The sequence below is a fragment of the Cyclopterus lumpus genome, chromosome 22 (assembly GCF_009769545.1).
Source record: "Cyclopterus lumpus isolate fCycLum1 chromosome 22, fCycLum1.pri, whole genome shotgun sequence".
Taxonomy (NCBI): domain Eukaryota; kingdom Metazoa; phylum Chordata; class Actinopteri; order Perciformes; family Cyclopteridae; genus Cyclopterus; species Cyclopterus lumpus.
The window spans coordinates 3,805,475-3,821,513 of record NC_046987.1 but is presented as its reverse complement, the minus strand read 5'-3'; the positions used below and the strand labels follow the sequence as shown (position 1 = coordinate 3,821,513).

General features: G+C 45.6%; 1 protein-coding gene across 1 annotated transcript in view; it reads left to right on the top strand.

Annotated features, from left to right (window-relative positions):
* Positions 1-8,424: 8,424 nt before the first annotated feature.
* Positions 8,425-16,039, top strand: part of kif6 (kinesin family member 6) — a 56,916-nt gene continuing 49,301 nt past the window's right edge. The window contains exons 1-4 of the mRNA XM_034525126.1: positions 8,425-8,493; positions 10,239-10,348; positions 11,223-11,297; positions 15,100-15,247. Coding sequence (XP_034381017.1) covers positions 8,434-8,493; positions 10,239-10,348; positions 11,223-11,297; positions 15,100-15,247 — 393 coding nt within the window. The 5' untranslated portion in view covers positions 8,425-8,433. The remainder of the gene's footprint in view (positions 8,494-10,238; positions 10,349-11,222; positions 11,298-15,099; positions 15,248-16,039) is intronic.

The following is a 16,039-nucleotide window of genomic DNA, read 5'->3' as shown; positions in this document are numbered from 1 at the left end:
TAGCCCCGTGAAGGGACGGCCTAATCCACCCACTTTCCCCACTGCCGAGCATCCCCGCCCACCGTCCAACCTCCTGACCACATGCAGCTGGGATGGAGGGATGGAGCAGAGGGAAGGAACAGTTGACAAGCGCGTACTGTATTGAATCGCATCAAGCAGCCAAACTTGTGTGTCTGTGTGTGTCCGTGGGCGTGTGAGTGTGTGTGTGTGTGTTTACTCACTTGCTTCCACACTTGAGTGAGTGAATTACAGCCCTTTTAAATGCACAAACCTCTCTCCCAAAAGACATTTTCAGAAGAATGTACACAAATGTCTGAGGAACTGAGAAAGAGGAACGCAACTACTTAAGAAACATGTTTATGTATGCAGATGGCTCCAGAATGAATTCCAAGGGTCTTAAGTAAGAGACAAGAGAGGCATGCTGGGCTGTGATCAATAAAAAACTCTTGACATAATGTCCATTATGCAACTCTGGCCTAAGAAAAATAAATAAAAATCCCCACTTGCTAAAAAATGCAGAGCACCACGAGAGTTGCTATAAAAGGAGAAGGTATGCGACCGATTTTCCATGCAAAATGGACCAGATGTACGCGCGGGCTATAGTTTTGGAATTACTTTGATGAGCATTTCTAAAGCTGTTACCAGGAGGCCAACGAAGAGAGTTATGTGAAAGCGTGATGTTTACTGACAGCAGGAAATGCAACTCAAGATAATCCTCGAGGACAAGGACGAGGCCGAGCAGGTCACTGCGAGGTGCCCAGCAAAGACACCGACGCCGTCACTTAATTCTGCTCACAGTGTGACATGAAGCAGCGACTAGTGGTGACCCCTCCCCTTTTCAATCGTATAGACAAACCTGCGGGCCCAGCGTTTGGTTTTGTTTGCTCTGGGCTACAGTAGAAACATGGCGGTGCAACAAGGCGGACTCCATGGAGAGGACCCATGAAGATAATGTCGCTCATTCTGAGCTGGTAGGGTTTTTAGTTTTAGGGGATTATACACTCATGAATACGTAATAATGAATATTTAATTCCATCTCTGCCCTGTAAGATCCACACAGGTCCTTTAACTACTGCCAATAAAATGTTTCTTGGGTTTGCACTCACTTTTTATTTCATCTGTCTCTAAGTAACCCTAAAAAATGATATTCAATTATTATAAAATATTGCATCACAAAGGGATTGCTACGGAGTGTCTGGGTTATATTTTACATTGCGATTGCCTCGTGAAAAGACTTTCATATTTCTTCTTTGACTGGTCTTCGTACTGACAGAAAAACAAACATGCTGACCGCTATAAAAAGAAAGCTAAATGTCACCCTGTCTGTGACTTCTTGCTCGTCCCCAAATCCATCCCACAATATTGCCGGTCTTGGACTCTTGGAAATCCATATACTGTATTTCAGGAATGCAGACTGAAGTCTGATATGCCTGAACCTAGCTAGCATAACAGAGGGCAGAAGCCTCAGAGAATAACACATAACCAAAGCCCTAAATAATTCCCTTGGACACAGCTACTGCCCAGAAAACTGCCCTGAAGCTGCTGAAACCCCAGACTTAAATAGCATGGACTCCACTGCTGTGACTGCCTGAGATAGACACTCAGCACTTTGGTTAGTGCTGCTTCTGGACATAATTGAAATGACATCTATATATATATATCGATATCATGTGAGAGGAAACTGTTCTTCCCCTCAGCTCTACCGTCACTTTTCAGCCTCTGTCAAAACTTTACTCTTTAGAAAAAGGTTGATGGTTTATAATCTCCAGTGCTGAGGAATTGAAGCTAAAGTGCCAAAAACGACAGTTCTCTCAATTGGCCACTTGAGACTGGCTCCATCCCCACGTTAACATTCCCAACTTTATATAAAAAATAACCATGTTTAAAACTGTACGTGGGGTGAATTGTTATTGAACTCAGCCAAAGTCATGCATGATAGGCATGGCCACCTACCTGTCACGATGTTGATCAGCGTTTAGTTGTATCAGAAGACTCTCCAAGGAGTCGGCTGTTTTATCCGGTAAGTACATTACAAACAAATGCATTTGTCTGATACCAAATTAACATCCCAATGAACATGTTACACAGTTAACGTGAATTACAGAGGCAACTTGTTTTTCAAGCTAGCTAGCTAGCCCTAGAGTTAGCTGGTAGGTTAGCCTTTGTCATGCTAACGGTACTTGGCCCCACGAGGCCTTGCTCTTTAACAGCTTTAAGATCTCGTCGAACGAGGCTTCAAAACCGTCGTCCACAAACCAATGGCGGACACCGCGGTCATGATGTCATCACCACGTCCACCACTTACGCGTTTAACCCATCGAACATTTTTTAGTGATAAGTATAATCCCCCCCAATATTGTCCACATTGTTGTGTATTACTATGGGAGAATATCTTTCTTTTATTTCTTCTTTTATTTCATCAATTCTTTTGAAAAAGATGTTATTTTTAAGAACATTACCCTCAATATTGTCATTATGTTTATAGAATAATAGAATAATATATATTATTTCCCCTAACATTTTATCACACATCCAAGTCAGTCAAATCCAGTCAGTTAAAATAAAACAATATTTCAGTCTCTTAATTTTAATTAATTATGATTTCATATAATTAAATTAAATACAGTCTCATTGCTTTGCTCTGTCGGCGACCTGAAATCGTGTTTATTTTTTTTATTTTAGCTAATTAATTCACTTCACCGGTCATTTGCTCGTCAAGTGAAGAAATGAAATATAATTCTGAAAAGCAGGGGCCAAAAAGATGAATCTCTCTTTGCGCGTGTGACCGGGTGTGTGCTGAAAATCCTCCGCACACTTATGCAGCCCTATCAGCCATACGGGGACACTCGTGCCTTGTTGGTCAGTGTGGGCACGGACACATTTTTAAGGCCGGTGGTGACGTGGTGAAAATAGGATCCATGCACCCTACACGCTAACTTACATGTATAGGTCAGAGCATGCGCTGACCTCCTCTCACCACAGCGACCGCGTAATTCTACGCCGAAAATAACTCGCTTGCAGTTGTTCCCTCTCCGACTGGAGCACGCACCCACTCGTGCTGGTCTCGGTTAAGACCTTTTATGCGTCTTGCTCAGACCGACTCCATTCACCAGTATGAACGCGGGCCGTGTCCTGAGGTACTGAATGTGACCCAACGTGTGGTTTTTACGCGTAGGTCTTTTTGATGTTAACTGCACGTGATGGGCGGTCACCACGTTCCCAGCGTTCAAAAGAGTGAATCTTTTTTTCCCATCCGCCCTGTGTGTAAGCCTATGCGTATGCCTGGTCCATGTGTGTGTTTGTGTGATGACACTCAGCGGCTTCACAGTATAAGCATAGCAGTACCACCGTAGCAGCAGGAGCTGGTCTCTAATCGTCCTCCTTTGGTTAAAGGAGCCTTCTACCGCTGAGCCTCATGTGGCCACCCTCAGACAGAACTGGGACGACACATACGCACACACACGGTCACCCAGCAACATATCATCCTATGGAATCTATCTAACCTCAACACTAAGCCACAGAGAGGCAGCTACTTAACTGAAGCATCATCTTCCCCTACTCTGTAATAATGGCCTGGCCGAATCAAAACCATTCCTGCAGGCTTTCCTCAGGGATTGATTAGTCAGGAGCTGCGGAGGGCGTAGTGTTTACAGCTTGTTTTTATTCCCACTCACAAATAAATGTTCACATTTACCGCAGCCTCCATACCCACGGGCTGCACACGGAGGAACACTCCCACTTTGGCGGCCTACTGTTTGGTGCTGCAAGCGAGCGGTGGTCTAAAAGTGACGCAGACAAGAACATACGGATGGGTTTCATGAAATGCAATGCCACTTTAGTCACTGACCGCCCGCCCGGTCCCCGTGAGGAGGGCTTTGTTTCTACATAGGCCCTATACCAAAAGTCGGCCAGAGTAAATATACTTTGTAGAACTGGGAACAGCGATCGCGCCGTGGCCAGCTAACCATATCATCCAGGCCATGTGATCTCCTCCCATTGGTCCACACCGGTTAGGTCTGTTAAATGCCATGACGAAGACCTATGGTCGAAACGTGTTCTTTTTCAATGATTTGAACATTGAACAACAAAGGATTTTTTATATATCCCCAGTTACTCGTTCTGAGATTTCGGAGAGCATTGATTGCTTTCCTGTTTATCCATATTCTTTCTGATCTCCAGTTGAATACAAAGATAAACTAGTTACCTCGCTCCCCACCAGCACAAATGAGTGTTATGCATATTCACAACGCTTTACTTGCGTGAGTTTACTCGTCCGACTATTTGTGCTTTATTCGCGTCACTCTCTTCATTCGTGCCAGAGAGGGGGTGTGGCTTATCTCTGTGGCTTTACTCCGTGGAAACAGTTATCATTTCACCATCCACCATGGAAGAGATAACCACCATTTCTGCTTTATACTTGTAGTGGAAATCCCACAACATCTAACGCCCTCGTGTTTGGGTTCATAACATCGTGGGCTCACGCAGCTCGGTGAATGTCACCGACTACGTCTGGATAACTGCCGCTTCCAGTGCTACTAAAGTAGCAGCAGCCAGTTAGATTCACCAACGGCACGACGTCAGTGATGACGGGGGGATCATCTCCACGCTGATTGGCTTTCGCAAATCCATTTGCGCCGCCCGCCCGAAAATTTGCTTTATCCGCAAACATTCGCATTGACTTTGCATGGAATCTACTCGCGCGAAAAATCCTCAACACTTTTGGTGTGAACGCAGCATTAGTCAGATGCGACCGGGGAACCGTGATGTGGCAACATGTGTGACATCTGTGCAGAAATAACTAATTTCCCCCAGATGTATTGCACTGCACCAGACAAGTACACAAGTACACACACGCAGCACATTACGGGGAACCAGCTCATCTTTTGCCAAACATCCACGCAAAATTCCAACCACAGACTGTCGGGCGAGTGCTGCACACACCGAACACACCTTCTTGATTAGCTGCCAGGCCACCGCTTTCAGATAAAAGTGACGAATCCTGGCAGAGACGACTGAAAAAACTGGTTTCTGCCGCCGGAGTTGTTTTTCCACGAGTTTTGTTCCTGTTTTTAGCCTCGACCTTTATCTGTATCAACAGCCTTTACTGTATACCTTTAAGGGTTGATGAAGCATGCACGTGTGTGTGTGTGTGTGTCTGCGTGCTTGCACACGTCACCGTACATAATCTGCATCCACGGCGACAATTCCCCTCTTGACACTTTCTCTTGTCACCTGATCTCCCTGTGAACCCAACACAGGGAGATGAAAGAGAATCACAGCGTCAGAATTACGGGACATTTTTTGAGGTTCCTTCGCTTTGCCACGGGGAAATGCAAAAAGAAAGAAGAAGAAAAAAAAGTGTTTGTGAGTAAAAAAAGTATTTTTGAAGTCCGTTTCCGTGTGCCGGACTCGTGCAGTACCAGTTGGTTGCCTCCTCTGGGGGGAAACCATAGCTATGTCAGCTGCAGCTGAAGACAACACATGGACCAAAACAGGAAATTAGTTCACAGCTCCCTAACTAGCCCAGTCCAGCCCTCGGATGGTTTACTCATTGCCTGCCTTCAGGGAAACAGATTTACATATTTAATCATTTTGTAGAAAGTTGGAAACGTTGCTTCCTTCTTGGAACTCATGGGCACCTCTTTTTTTTTTTTTTTTTCAAAGGCTGCACGTAGGGTTCTCTCAATGAAACCACTGCGCTGTATTTTTGTCACCAGCTCCAGTGATGCTCTCTTTCCTCTCTTTGGTCCCATGGGAACGCGCATGGTTCATACTGTGGAGCGGTTTTAAGAAACCATATGAACAACATATATAGTGACTTCACCACTTTCTGAGGGACTTCTGATGTAAAGCATATAGCAAAGTGCCCTCGTGAAGCCGGTCATATGATATCTAAAGCCACTTTCCAGCAACACGTGTCAGTTTCCGCTCGCTGCACCGATGCGGGGCCTCTTCAAAATAAACCTTCGTCTTCACAGGAAAACAACTCAGTGCGGTTGCGGCAACACAACCACTTAGGTTTCTGAATAAGATCGTGGTTTGGGTTCAAATATCAACAGAAAAGTGCTGCTGAAGTGAGCAGGTTATGTGACAAATGTATCAACGCAGACTTCCCCTTTTCCCACGGGGGGGGGGGGGGGGGGGGGGGGGGGCTCCCGGGTTAAAGGTTTGACCCATTCCTCACCTTCCCACCCGGCCCCTGCGCGGCCTTCATACGTCTTGGTTTATGATGGTATATGTACTTTATGAGGTACAGCTACGAATGCTGGATGAGCATATACATTATGGAGGTTCAGAAAAAGTTCATATGCAAAAAACAAAAAACAAAGATACATTTAATAAGCTATTCAATGAAACTGGAAAGGTTCCCACTTTAGATGGTGTGGCACAGAAGACTTGGGCGATGAGGTGCTGCCAGTTGTAGCTTGGACACTAGGAAACCCGAACAAACAGCTTTTCCCGCTGCTGTTCTGGCTCATTTAGCAAATTAACCTCCAGTATATTTGTCATAACCAGTGTGGGAATATTTAGTGCATCGACGTGGCTGGCAAACCAAGCGGACATGCTCCTGGACGGTTTTAGCCGGTTGTTCGTCCTGGCGTGCCCACGAGCTGCAGACCTCCAGCATGGCGGCCACGAGGACGCGCCTCACCTGGCGGCCCCAGTGAACACGCTACTGTTTGAAGTAGTCTCACTGCTCCAGGGTTAGCTTTCATCAGCATGTCGGCAGCAAACCCTCTGAAAGGCTGCTCTTTTTTATTTTATTGTAGGGGGGGGGGGGGGGGGCTACATGTCACACCATTTGGAGCCCGTGTGAAAACGCATTGGTTATCCTCACACAATCCTCTCATGAATGCTCGTCCCTATGCGAGAGGACAGACTGTTTATGTTGTTCTAAGAAGTCATGTGTGGCATCTTTACCTCGTTTATTTGCTTAGGAAACAAGGACGAGTATGTATTAGGGTACACGGAGGGAACACGTATAGTGTAGTGTTGTAGTATTTATTGGAATAGTTTAGTATTTTATTTCAAATATCTTGTTTTTTATAGCAGGTTGAGCATTTCTGTCTGAGACTAATGCTGGAGAGGCAACTGCACCGCGAACTTGGCACGTGCTTATGTGCACATTGAAATCAAACTGCCCACTAAAAGCAGCAGCATGTAGGACACAGCCATGCACAACAAGACACACAGCACCATATTCGAAAAGCATGGCACCACACACAAAGTATTATTTTTGTTTGTTTCTGTGGCCCCGAGGAATGCACCGGAACCAACACGATCCATTCTCCCGAGTGCCACCATGAAACCAGCCTTTCTACGCTGGCTGGTGTGCAGCTGGGAAGAAGGCCTACTGGTCGGCTATATTTGTCGGGCGGGGGGCCTACAGGGTTTAGGTGGAATACCAGAAACAGACATTGGAGACAGGGTCAAAGGCACCCACCACCACACACCCCCGCCTTCCCAAATACAAGACATATGGTTCTGTGTAAGTAAGCTGATAAGTGAACTTCTGTTTCTCAGGCGGGCACGTTGTGCCTTCTGCTGGTGGATCTCGGTGTTATTATATAACATCTGCCAGTGTTCTTAGTAAGCCGCACACTGCACAGGTAATATAAGTGGCATTATTCAAAAGTCCACTTCAACCACAGCAATGATAGTTTAACCCCTAAAGCTGCACATCAACAGATGCAGTGTGGTGCGTGTGTGTGTGTGTGTGTATGTGTGCGTGTGTGCGTGCGCACGTGCATGCAACGCCAACCGGCTAGTACCGTAAAGGACTGTTGCATTCCACCCGTTGGACCTTCAAAACACGTGCAGAATTCGGCACTGCGGTCTCTCTCATTTCTTATTCGAACACTCTCAAATCGTTCATCTCCTAAAACACAGAATGTTTGCACCTGTTAAATGATATGGTTTGCTGCTGGTGGTGTTTTTTGGTTGTTTATTTGAACGTTTTTTTTCTTTCTACATCCAGATACAGTACACACAGTGAAGAACAATACTTCAAACATGGGAGGTGCGTTGTAATTATTGCTTACGGTCTTATTTTATGATATATCCATGACTGTCCAGTCTGTCAATTGTTGTTGAACTTATTTGTATGTTATGTGTGAGGAGTGGCTCCAGTGCTGAATACACCTCTGTCAATATAACCACCGGATGAGTCACTGAACCTGCAGTGACCTTTTGTCTTGAATACACAAAGCACCAGCTCAGAGAATAACCGGCATCAAAAGAAGAGAGAACAGCATTTCCCTCTGATGAATCATCTTCAGAAACATAGACGATCTTTATCAGCTGGAGGGGACCGCGGTCGCCTGGCAACCGGCTGCAACAAAGTAGTGCGCCAGCACAGCGTTAGCCAGCGAGCTAACCAGCTAACCAGCGATGCGGAGGAGTTTATTTTGTGCTTTATTTAGAGGGGAAAAAATGGTGAAACAGACGATACAGATATTTGGTCGCATTAAACCTTCTAAGAAAACTACAGCGGTAAGTGGACAACTGGGGCAACGTGTAAATACAGCGCAGTGCATGACGGGATGCTTATTTCAGCTCGCTGATGCTGGCCTCCAAACACCAGTTCAGACCGGCATGTTGTCCCCTCACGACAGGCTGGACCCACTGAAGACACACCTGTACGAACATCACACCACTCGGGTTGTGTTTGCACTTCAAGTTTCATAACGTTTTTTTCCCCTTCACAACAGACATGTCGTAGCAGGTGAAATCACAGGTGTAAACTAATGGAATAGATAATGATAGCTCCCTGCCTCCCATTAATTATCCCAGTAAATCATTCAGGTCATAAATATTGGACTATGCATACAGCACCAGGGCTCTGGGGCTGGCGCACCTGCACGGGATGCGATTCGTGTTTTTAATGACTTCTTCTTGCTATGACACGCCAACATATGGCAACGTGTAGTTAAAAAAAACAACCAGAAACGATGTAAAGTGACCATATATTTTATAGACCTTTGCTAAATGGGTCTTTTTGGGGCTTATACAAATTTCCAAAGTGTTGAATCGAAGACTCTAGTTTTGTTGTTGTTGTTGCTGCCGATGTTCAGTATGTTTACTTGTGACCTCCTTTGGCCACAAGTTGTCTTTGTTTATTCTTTTATTTTATTTCTGGGAGATGCCTTTTTTTATTTATTTATTTATTTTTTTTACAACATTAGATCCACAATAAATTTGAATTCCTTAAACTGCATCATACTCATACTGGGCCGGAATCAAAAATGTTTTAAATGTACCGTGGCAAGCTTTTACAATAATATCAACCAACTGGTGTTTTTTTGTTGTTGTTTTTTTTCACACACGTGTATGTAATGTTCACCTTTTATCAGTGGCCTTTATATTGGATACACATGTACACAAAAGTAATATCAATGACAAACATACCTGGCAGCACTCTCACCAATCACCCAAACACCCAGTTTATTGTCTGTGCGCGACAGCTTATGGAAGAAATGATCAAATTACTTTCTGTGGCACTTTAGTCTGAGCTTGATAATATCCAGCGAAAACGAAATGGGCACAGCTACCTCCTTGGGGGCTTAAAAAACAAAAAAATGTTATAAAGGTTTCCTAGCAGAGCAGCGGTGGTCAGGAGGAGGTGACGCTGCTAGAGTTGACGGTGAAAAACAATCCAATTATATTAGGCCTTATCTTTTATTCCCCAAACCCCCTGGGGACCTTGTAATTGCATCGGTGTCCAACCCCGAAACATGTGCCAGAACATATGCTGAGGGCTGCGGGGGTTTGGATCGACCCGGACGGCCCTCTCTTTGAATGTCTATCTATATCGGTTTAATGTTCCACAGCTTTCCTCCTCTCCCCCGGGCGACGCTGAGCGGAGGTGATATTACCCGGTACATGGTCACGATTGCTGGTTTCGGCCTTCTGCTTTCCACTGGACACATGCTTCATGAGCTCCAGCTCTTTCATTTCGGGGCTCTCATTATCCGAACCACAAGTGTCCAGACTTGTATTTTAGACCTAACGTGATGCATTGTTCTTGTGTTTAAGTTGGCATGATACCGCATACCATAACAGTCTTAGAACATATAGGAGACAACTGTTTTCAAAAGGGTAACTGAGTGCCTATGGCTGTAAAATAATGTCCACATATTGTGTAAGTTAGCCCGCTCTCTTGCCCTGCGGTGATGTCCAGTAGCCCGGAGGCCTCGTCCCACTGGAGGACTGACTGCTGTTGTCTCTGGCTCCCTCAGGTGTACTCTGTGGACAACGATGAGCCGGCCGGTGCTTCCTTGGAGTTCCTGGTGCCCAGGGACGTGGCTGAGGGCTTTGTGAACAACAAGAGGGAGTGCTACAAGTTCAGGTGGAGATGTATTCGTATCTGTGAAGCCTGTGTTTTATCTGCCGATTGTATTCACGCTTCATTTCCCACGCCGGCCGACTCATTTGGTCCAAATAAATACCTTTCACAGGTTCTCTTTCTTTTTGTCTGTGACTAAACTGATCCGTTTCGTCTTCTACGTAAAAGAAGCAGTTTTCTTCATGGAAATAGAAATTAGAGCACTAAGATATATAACTGCATGTATACAGTGCGGATAAACTGTGATTAAATTCAATCTTAAGTGGGTGCAGAACACCGAAACAACGGCCACCCATTGGGGCAACATCTTGTAGATGACCATTAAAATGAGCTAAAGACTACTGTAGGAGTACAGTACCTGTGTAGTTCATGATATAAAGATACCATACAACATGGAGGAAGGTGAGCTGCCCAGCAGAAAGTTGCACAAGAGTGGTGCAGAGCCAGAACATCTGTTTGACGCCGGTGGGGAAAGCTGCAGCCTTATGCACTGCAGGGCCCGTGCCACACTTCCAAGCCCTAAATTCACAGTTGGGGAGTCAGTCGGCAGCGGACACCACAGAGTCTGATAATAGCCTGCGGAGGTTCCCTCGTGCCCTTACAGAAATACAATTTCCACATTTGGAAATCTGGGCGGACTCCTCTCACATCGCTCTCATCTTTCTGTGGGATAAGAAACGTGACGGGCTGAGGCGTCTCTAGAGGACGGAGTGACCGAACTCCTCCTCATCCACACGGGAAATGAAATGAAAGTGTGTATCCAGGGCTGCTGTGGGTGATTCTGTTGAGCCTCGGCTGTGTGTGAGATAAACCATCAGCGTGAACTATGCTCGTAAACAATGTTCTGACCTCGTCTGTGCTCCTCACTTGTGTCCAGGTTCCTGAAGGTGTTTGATCAAGCTGTCAAACAAGAAGAGATATTTGAAAACATCGCCAAACCAGTTGCAGACAGGTAAAATCCTAATGTACTTCTCTAAATGACAATTGTAAATACACGTTTGTATTAATGCCACGTACATTTGGGAAGGTCCATGTCTTTTAAACCCTTCGTCAAGCCTTCAAACCACGTCCCTTTAGGCTATCCCATTCACAAATCCCTGCCCACCTGTGCCCAGCAGCGCTCGGCTCCCCGTGCTGAGTTCAGGGCCACACAGGCTCTGAGCGTCCCTGTTGACAGGAAGTCAGTAAAGCTCAGCTTTCTTTTAAGGTGAAATGGAGGGTGTCTGTGATTTTTGGCGTGCTTTGCCTACTTAAACCACTAAGTGGGCCGAGCTGGCGGGCGAGATGGCACACTGTGCCATCGTGAGTGTGAGAACATTTCCAAGCCACAACACAGAGCCGCGTTGTAGCTGCTCGCTCATTTTGAGGATCACATTCATTAGAGCAACCTGCAGGAAGCTCTGGCCCTCAAGATCATCACAATCAAAATCTATTTTAGATACTAACGTGCCTAATATTTCTGGTCGACTGTGAGTAAAATGCAGAATGAGAAAACCCCGCCTTCAGCCTGGATCTCCTCCTTATTTTTTACGTGTTCGGCACGTTTCTGGCCGTCAACCTTTAAAAAAAAAAAATATATATATATATATATATATATATATATATGTAGCGACCAGGAAAGGGAAAGCTACAAAAATGTCCAACACAGATATAAGCGAGGCTAACCACCAAGCGGGCACAATTTGTTAAGAAATGAGAGTTAATCCGGGATTGGCTTTCACACACTGAACCCTAACCGCGGTCAGGGGGCGTGCATTTCTGGCACGACGCCAAAAGGGCTGTAAGGCGTCTCAAAAACCCACTTCAGACAAACTCAAAAACGAGCTGCGATGAATGCACGCAGTCGGCACGCAGTTGTTGAAGACGACATTTCGTCTTGCCAAAAAACTAAATTGAACTCCCCAACCTTTAAAAACATGTTTTTATCCCTTCTATCATAAAATATACACAACACAACGTGTTTTCCATTTACATTTCCGTTCTTCCATCTTCCAATTAGCAGAATTGTTGCTCCTTCACCTCCTGAGATGCCTCTCCACATGTTTCCCCTCCATCTTAACAAAGGGAGACTCTTCCAGGCGTCACTTCACTCCTCGCCTCTTAAATCAGGACTGACTTCAGAAAAGAGACGGCAGCCAAGAGGAGAGGAATTTAAATTGGAATTTCCTTTAAACAAATGTTTGCTGGTTGGCTGTTGTGGTTGTTATGTGAACATCATCTTGGCTCCATTTAGCCCCACCACGTGCATTCCTGCCGGGCTTCTTAGTCACAATAGGGGCTATTTATGGGACCTCACAAGTGCTTTGCGTTACCTTTGCTATTAGAAGACGCATAAACAACATGGCGAGACGTCTGGATTGGCTGACTAAGGACTCGGATGTATTTGACCTGACTCACACAGGGTTCACAGACTCTGGTATTGGGTTGCCCTCCCCAGCCAACCCTTTAACAGTCCCCCCTTTGTTGTGGCAGATGGTACACATCAGGTGAAAAAGCTTCAGTCACAACCATGTCTGTCTTGCCGCATCAACTTGAGCTCGGTGTCTTTTCGCCGTTAATAAGACAATAGCGTCCTCAGCCGAGAGGACAGTCATCCTGTCTAGCCATGACCTATCTGTCTCTCCAATCAGACATTTCTAAGTCCACTGTCGGTTGCTCGGCCCCTTCTGCAGGATGCCCGCTCACACACTGGATGTTCTGAATTCCACAGAGTTTTAACCTTTTTAAATCCAGTCTCACCACAGTGACTAATTCAGCCATCTCGGCCCCCGTGTGCCTTTGAACACAATCACAGGAAAAGGCCAAGACTTGTCTCCTAGTATTGACAGAGATTCTGAAAGGAACTTTCTCTGGCGACCGACGTGACCCAAGCTACATGAGGCCCAGTTGGTGTGCTGATAACTCGTGAAGCTTATGTTGATATTGATATGGCCCCTGTTCCAGAAGTACGTCTGGCTGCAGGAATTGCAAACGGAATCAAATTTGAAGTGACAGAGCGTTTGTCCCAGAGCCCCCGTCGTCTTGAGACCTTCATTCAGGTTTGGTCGGTTTGAATCACGGCACTAAAACTCTCAACTAGCAATAACTGTCAGGCCGTTGTTTGGGTCGGTGCTGTCATACTTGGGCCCACATCAAGTTTAGCCAAAAGCTCCAACCCAATCACTCGCACACTAGTCTGTCTCCGCTGTGGTGTAACCCAAACCAGTCATTTCAGCCCCAACACGGTAGTTCAAAAGCAAACCAGCATTAATAGCTCCAGTAGAGGAAGAGCCACCGTAATGATGTCGGGCTGGCAGGGCGAACCCTCGATCAGTGCTGTAATCCAATTTGAAACCGTGAAACCTGTAGCCCAAAGTTCAAAGAGGAACCGGGCTTCGTTCAGTTTAATCCTCGAGCCCGGCCACCTCAAAAGATTGGACAAAAGGAACGGGAAGAAGACGGATCTTCTGTGCGACGAGTTGCCAATCTCCAGGAGAGCTGAGGTGTAAACAGGAAGAAGCGTTGGGGAACGCCCAAGCCTCAGCGGCAGGGCCGAGGCCACATCATTAGCGGTGACATTACACTAAACACAGAGCCGGTGTCTTTTCTCCCCGCTGCCAATCACTGGCCATGACTCACGCTAAGATTAAATGGACGCTCTACGGCCGTCCAACAACTCATAAGTGGACACTGTGTTTTATATAAACTGACATGCAGTTTGTTCCCCTCACCAGTCTCAGGCAGGGTGTGGAAGTGTACGGTGCACAGGAAGGGAAACCCACACACTGACTGCTCCAATACTGGGTTGGCAAATCCATTAGAATAAGCGAGAGGCTTAGATTTGTTTAAAATTCATCTTGAAAAATATAGTGTCAAGATATCCTTTTCCTTGCAATTGGCAGGTTAGTGAGCACACCGTTGATCCAAGCCTGTACGTCATTTGGCTAGTTCTTCATAGTTTATTTCCAAGACGATAGAACAGAAGTTTTATTTTGATTTTATCAAAGCAAATGTATCCTCCCTCATTTGAGCAGCACTATTTTGTGCGTTCTTTCATTTAAAGCAGCTCGATACCATTGGTTTCCATGGCCCTGTGCACGTGCAGAAGGGGGCAGTTCAGTGCCAAACCAAAATGTACCAGGCCCTGTCTCGTTGAGTGGGGTTTTGGGCCTTTTTTCCTTCGCTCATACTCGGAGACATTCCTCCCTCACCGGCAGATGTCTGTCTCCATGGCAGTTCCCCCAGTCGCTGCCATCCTTTCCTGTGGATTTAAAGTGTCAGATTTAATTGGATCAAACCTTTGGTGTCTGCTCGGGGATATTCTGGACTGTCGCTCGCACACTCGCAGATCAAGATGTGACTATTTCTAAAGAAAACATTTCTCTACTTTCTACTCTTAGCAATCAGTCATCTTCTGGCACATGTTGTTGTTGGGTTGCATATATACTCATCCTTCTACAGTTCAGCAGTAATCAGTGTTTATTACAGCTCATCTGTTCTTATGTTCTTGTGGACGTACAGTAATATAATCTTCCAATGGTACAATAATATCTACTATACTTGTAAAATGTCCTTGTCCAGCCACCTATGGAACAAATTGGATGTGGAAGGAGCGCCTTGGTAGCGGAATGGTTCCAGCGTTTGATTCCAGCCAGCAAAATGTCCCCCAAAAAAATCTTTAAAAGATCAGAAATACTTTGTGGCAGAAATCAATGTTCAAGAAATTGTGTATTAAGTGTGTGTGTGTGTGTGGGGGTGTGTGTGTGCGCATACAGTGTGTTGGCTGGGTATAATGGCACCATATTCGCCTATGGCCAGACCGGCAGTGGGAAGACCTTCACCATCACAGGAGGGGCCGAGCGCTTCAGCGACCGAGGCATTATTCCCCGCACCCTCTCCTACCTGTTCCAACGCGTCTCCCAGGTCAGCACAAATCATTCAGGAAATCGATGTCACTGGAACAATACGGCAACAAACTGTTTTATTTTCTTTGTTCAAACATTTTTAGTCCACATTTTGAAGCATTGCATTACAAACCCTGTACGGAAACGGCAACATTGGGGGTTGCATCGCTTGAGGTGTTTTTTAAAAAAAAACCTTTGTCAAGTTGACGCTCTAAATTTGATATGGAAACACCTTTGCCGATTGATTTCTGACTTTTTTAATTTCGCAGAATTTAATTGCCATGACTCGGCTGTTTCTGGTGTCGCCGTCTTCTCGGATGTTATCAAATGCTGGTCTCCGTCTCTGAGTCAACGTGGAACCCGGCCAATACTAGCTGTCATGAAATGACAATTACCAATTGAGATATATTCATGAGGACCTCTAGTGTTCTATCGTAGATGAGATGGATGACAAAGCGGACTTCCAGTTCCAACCTCTTCTGCTTCGTTTACTGGCGGGTCGCAGCGATGCGTCAACGTCTGACCAAACTTCACTGTAGCCCAGTGCATTGGCTCCAAACCAGGCCATTTAACCGTGTCTAGAATTCGCATTGAGTTTTTTTTCCGACATTTCACAAGTTTGAAAGAAATGTATTTGACAATTTAATGGAAACCAAGCTACTGATAACTACAAGAAACATGCAAAAAAAAATACCCTACTGTCTCTCTCAGCCATCCTTATTTTCCCTGTGCTGCAAAGCATCTACATTTTAAACATCTGCTTCTGCCAAATGTCAAAAACACTAAGATTTCCCTCTGTATGCACCCAGTG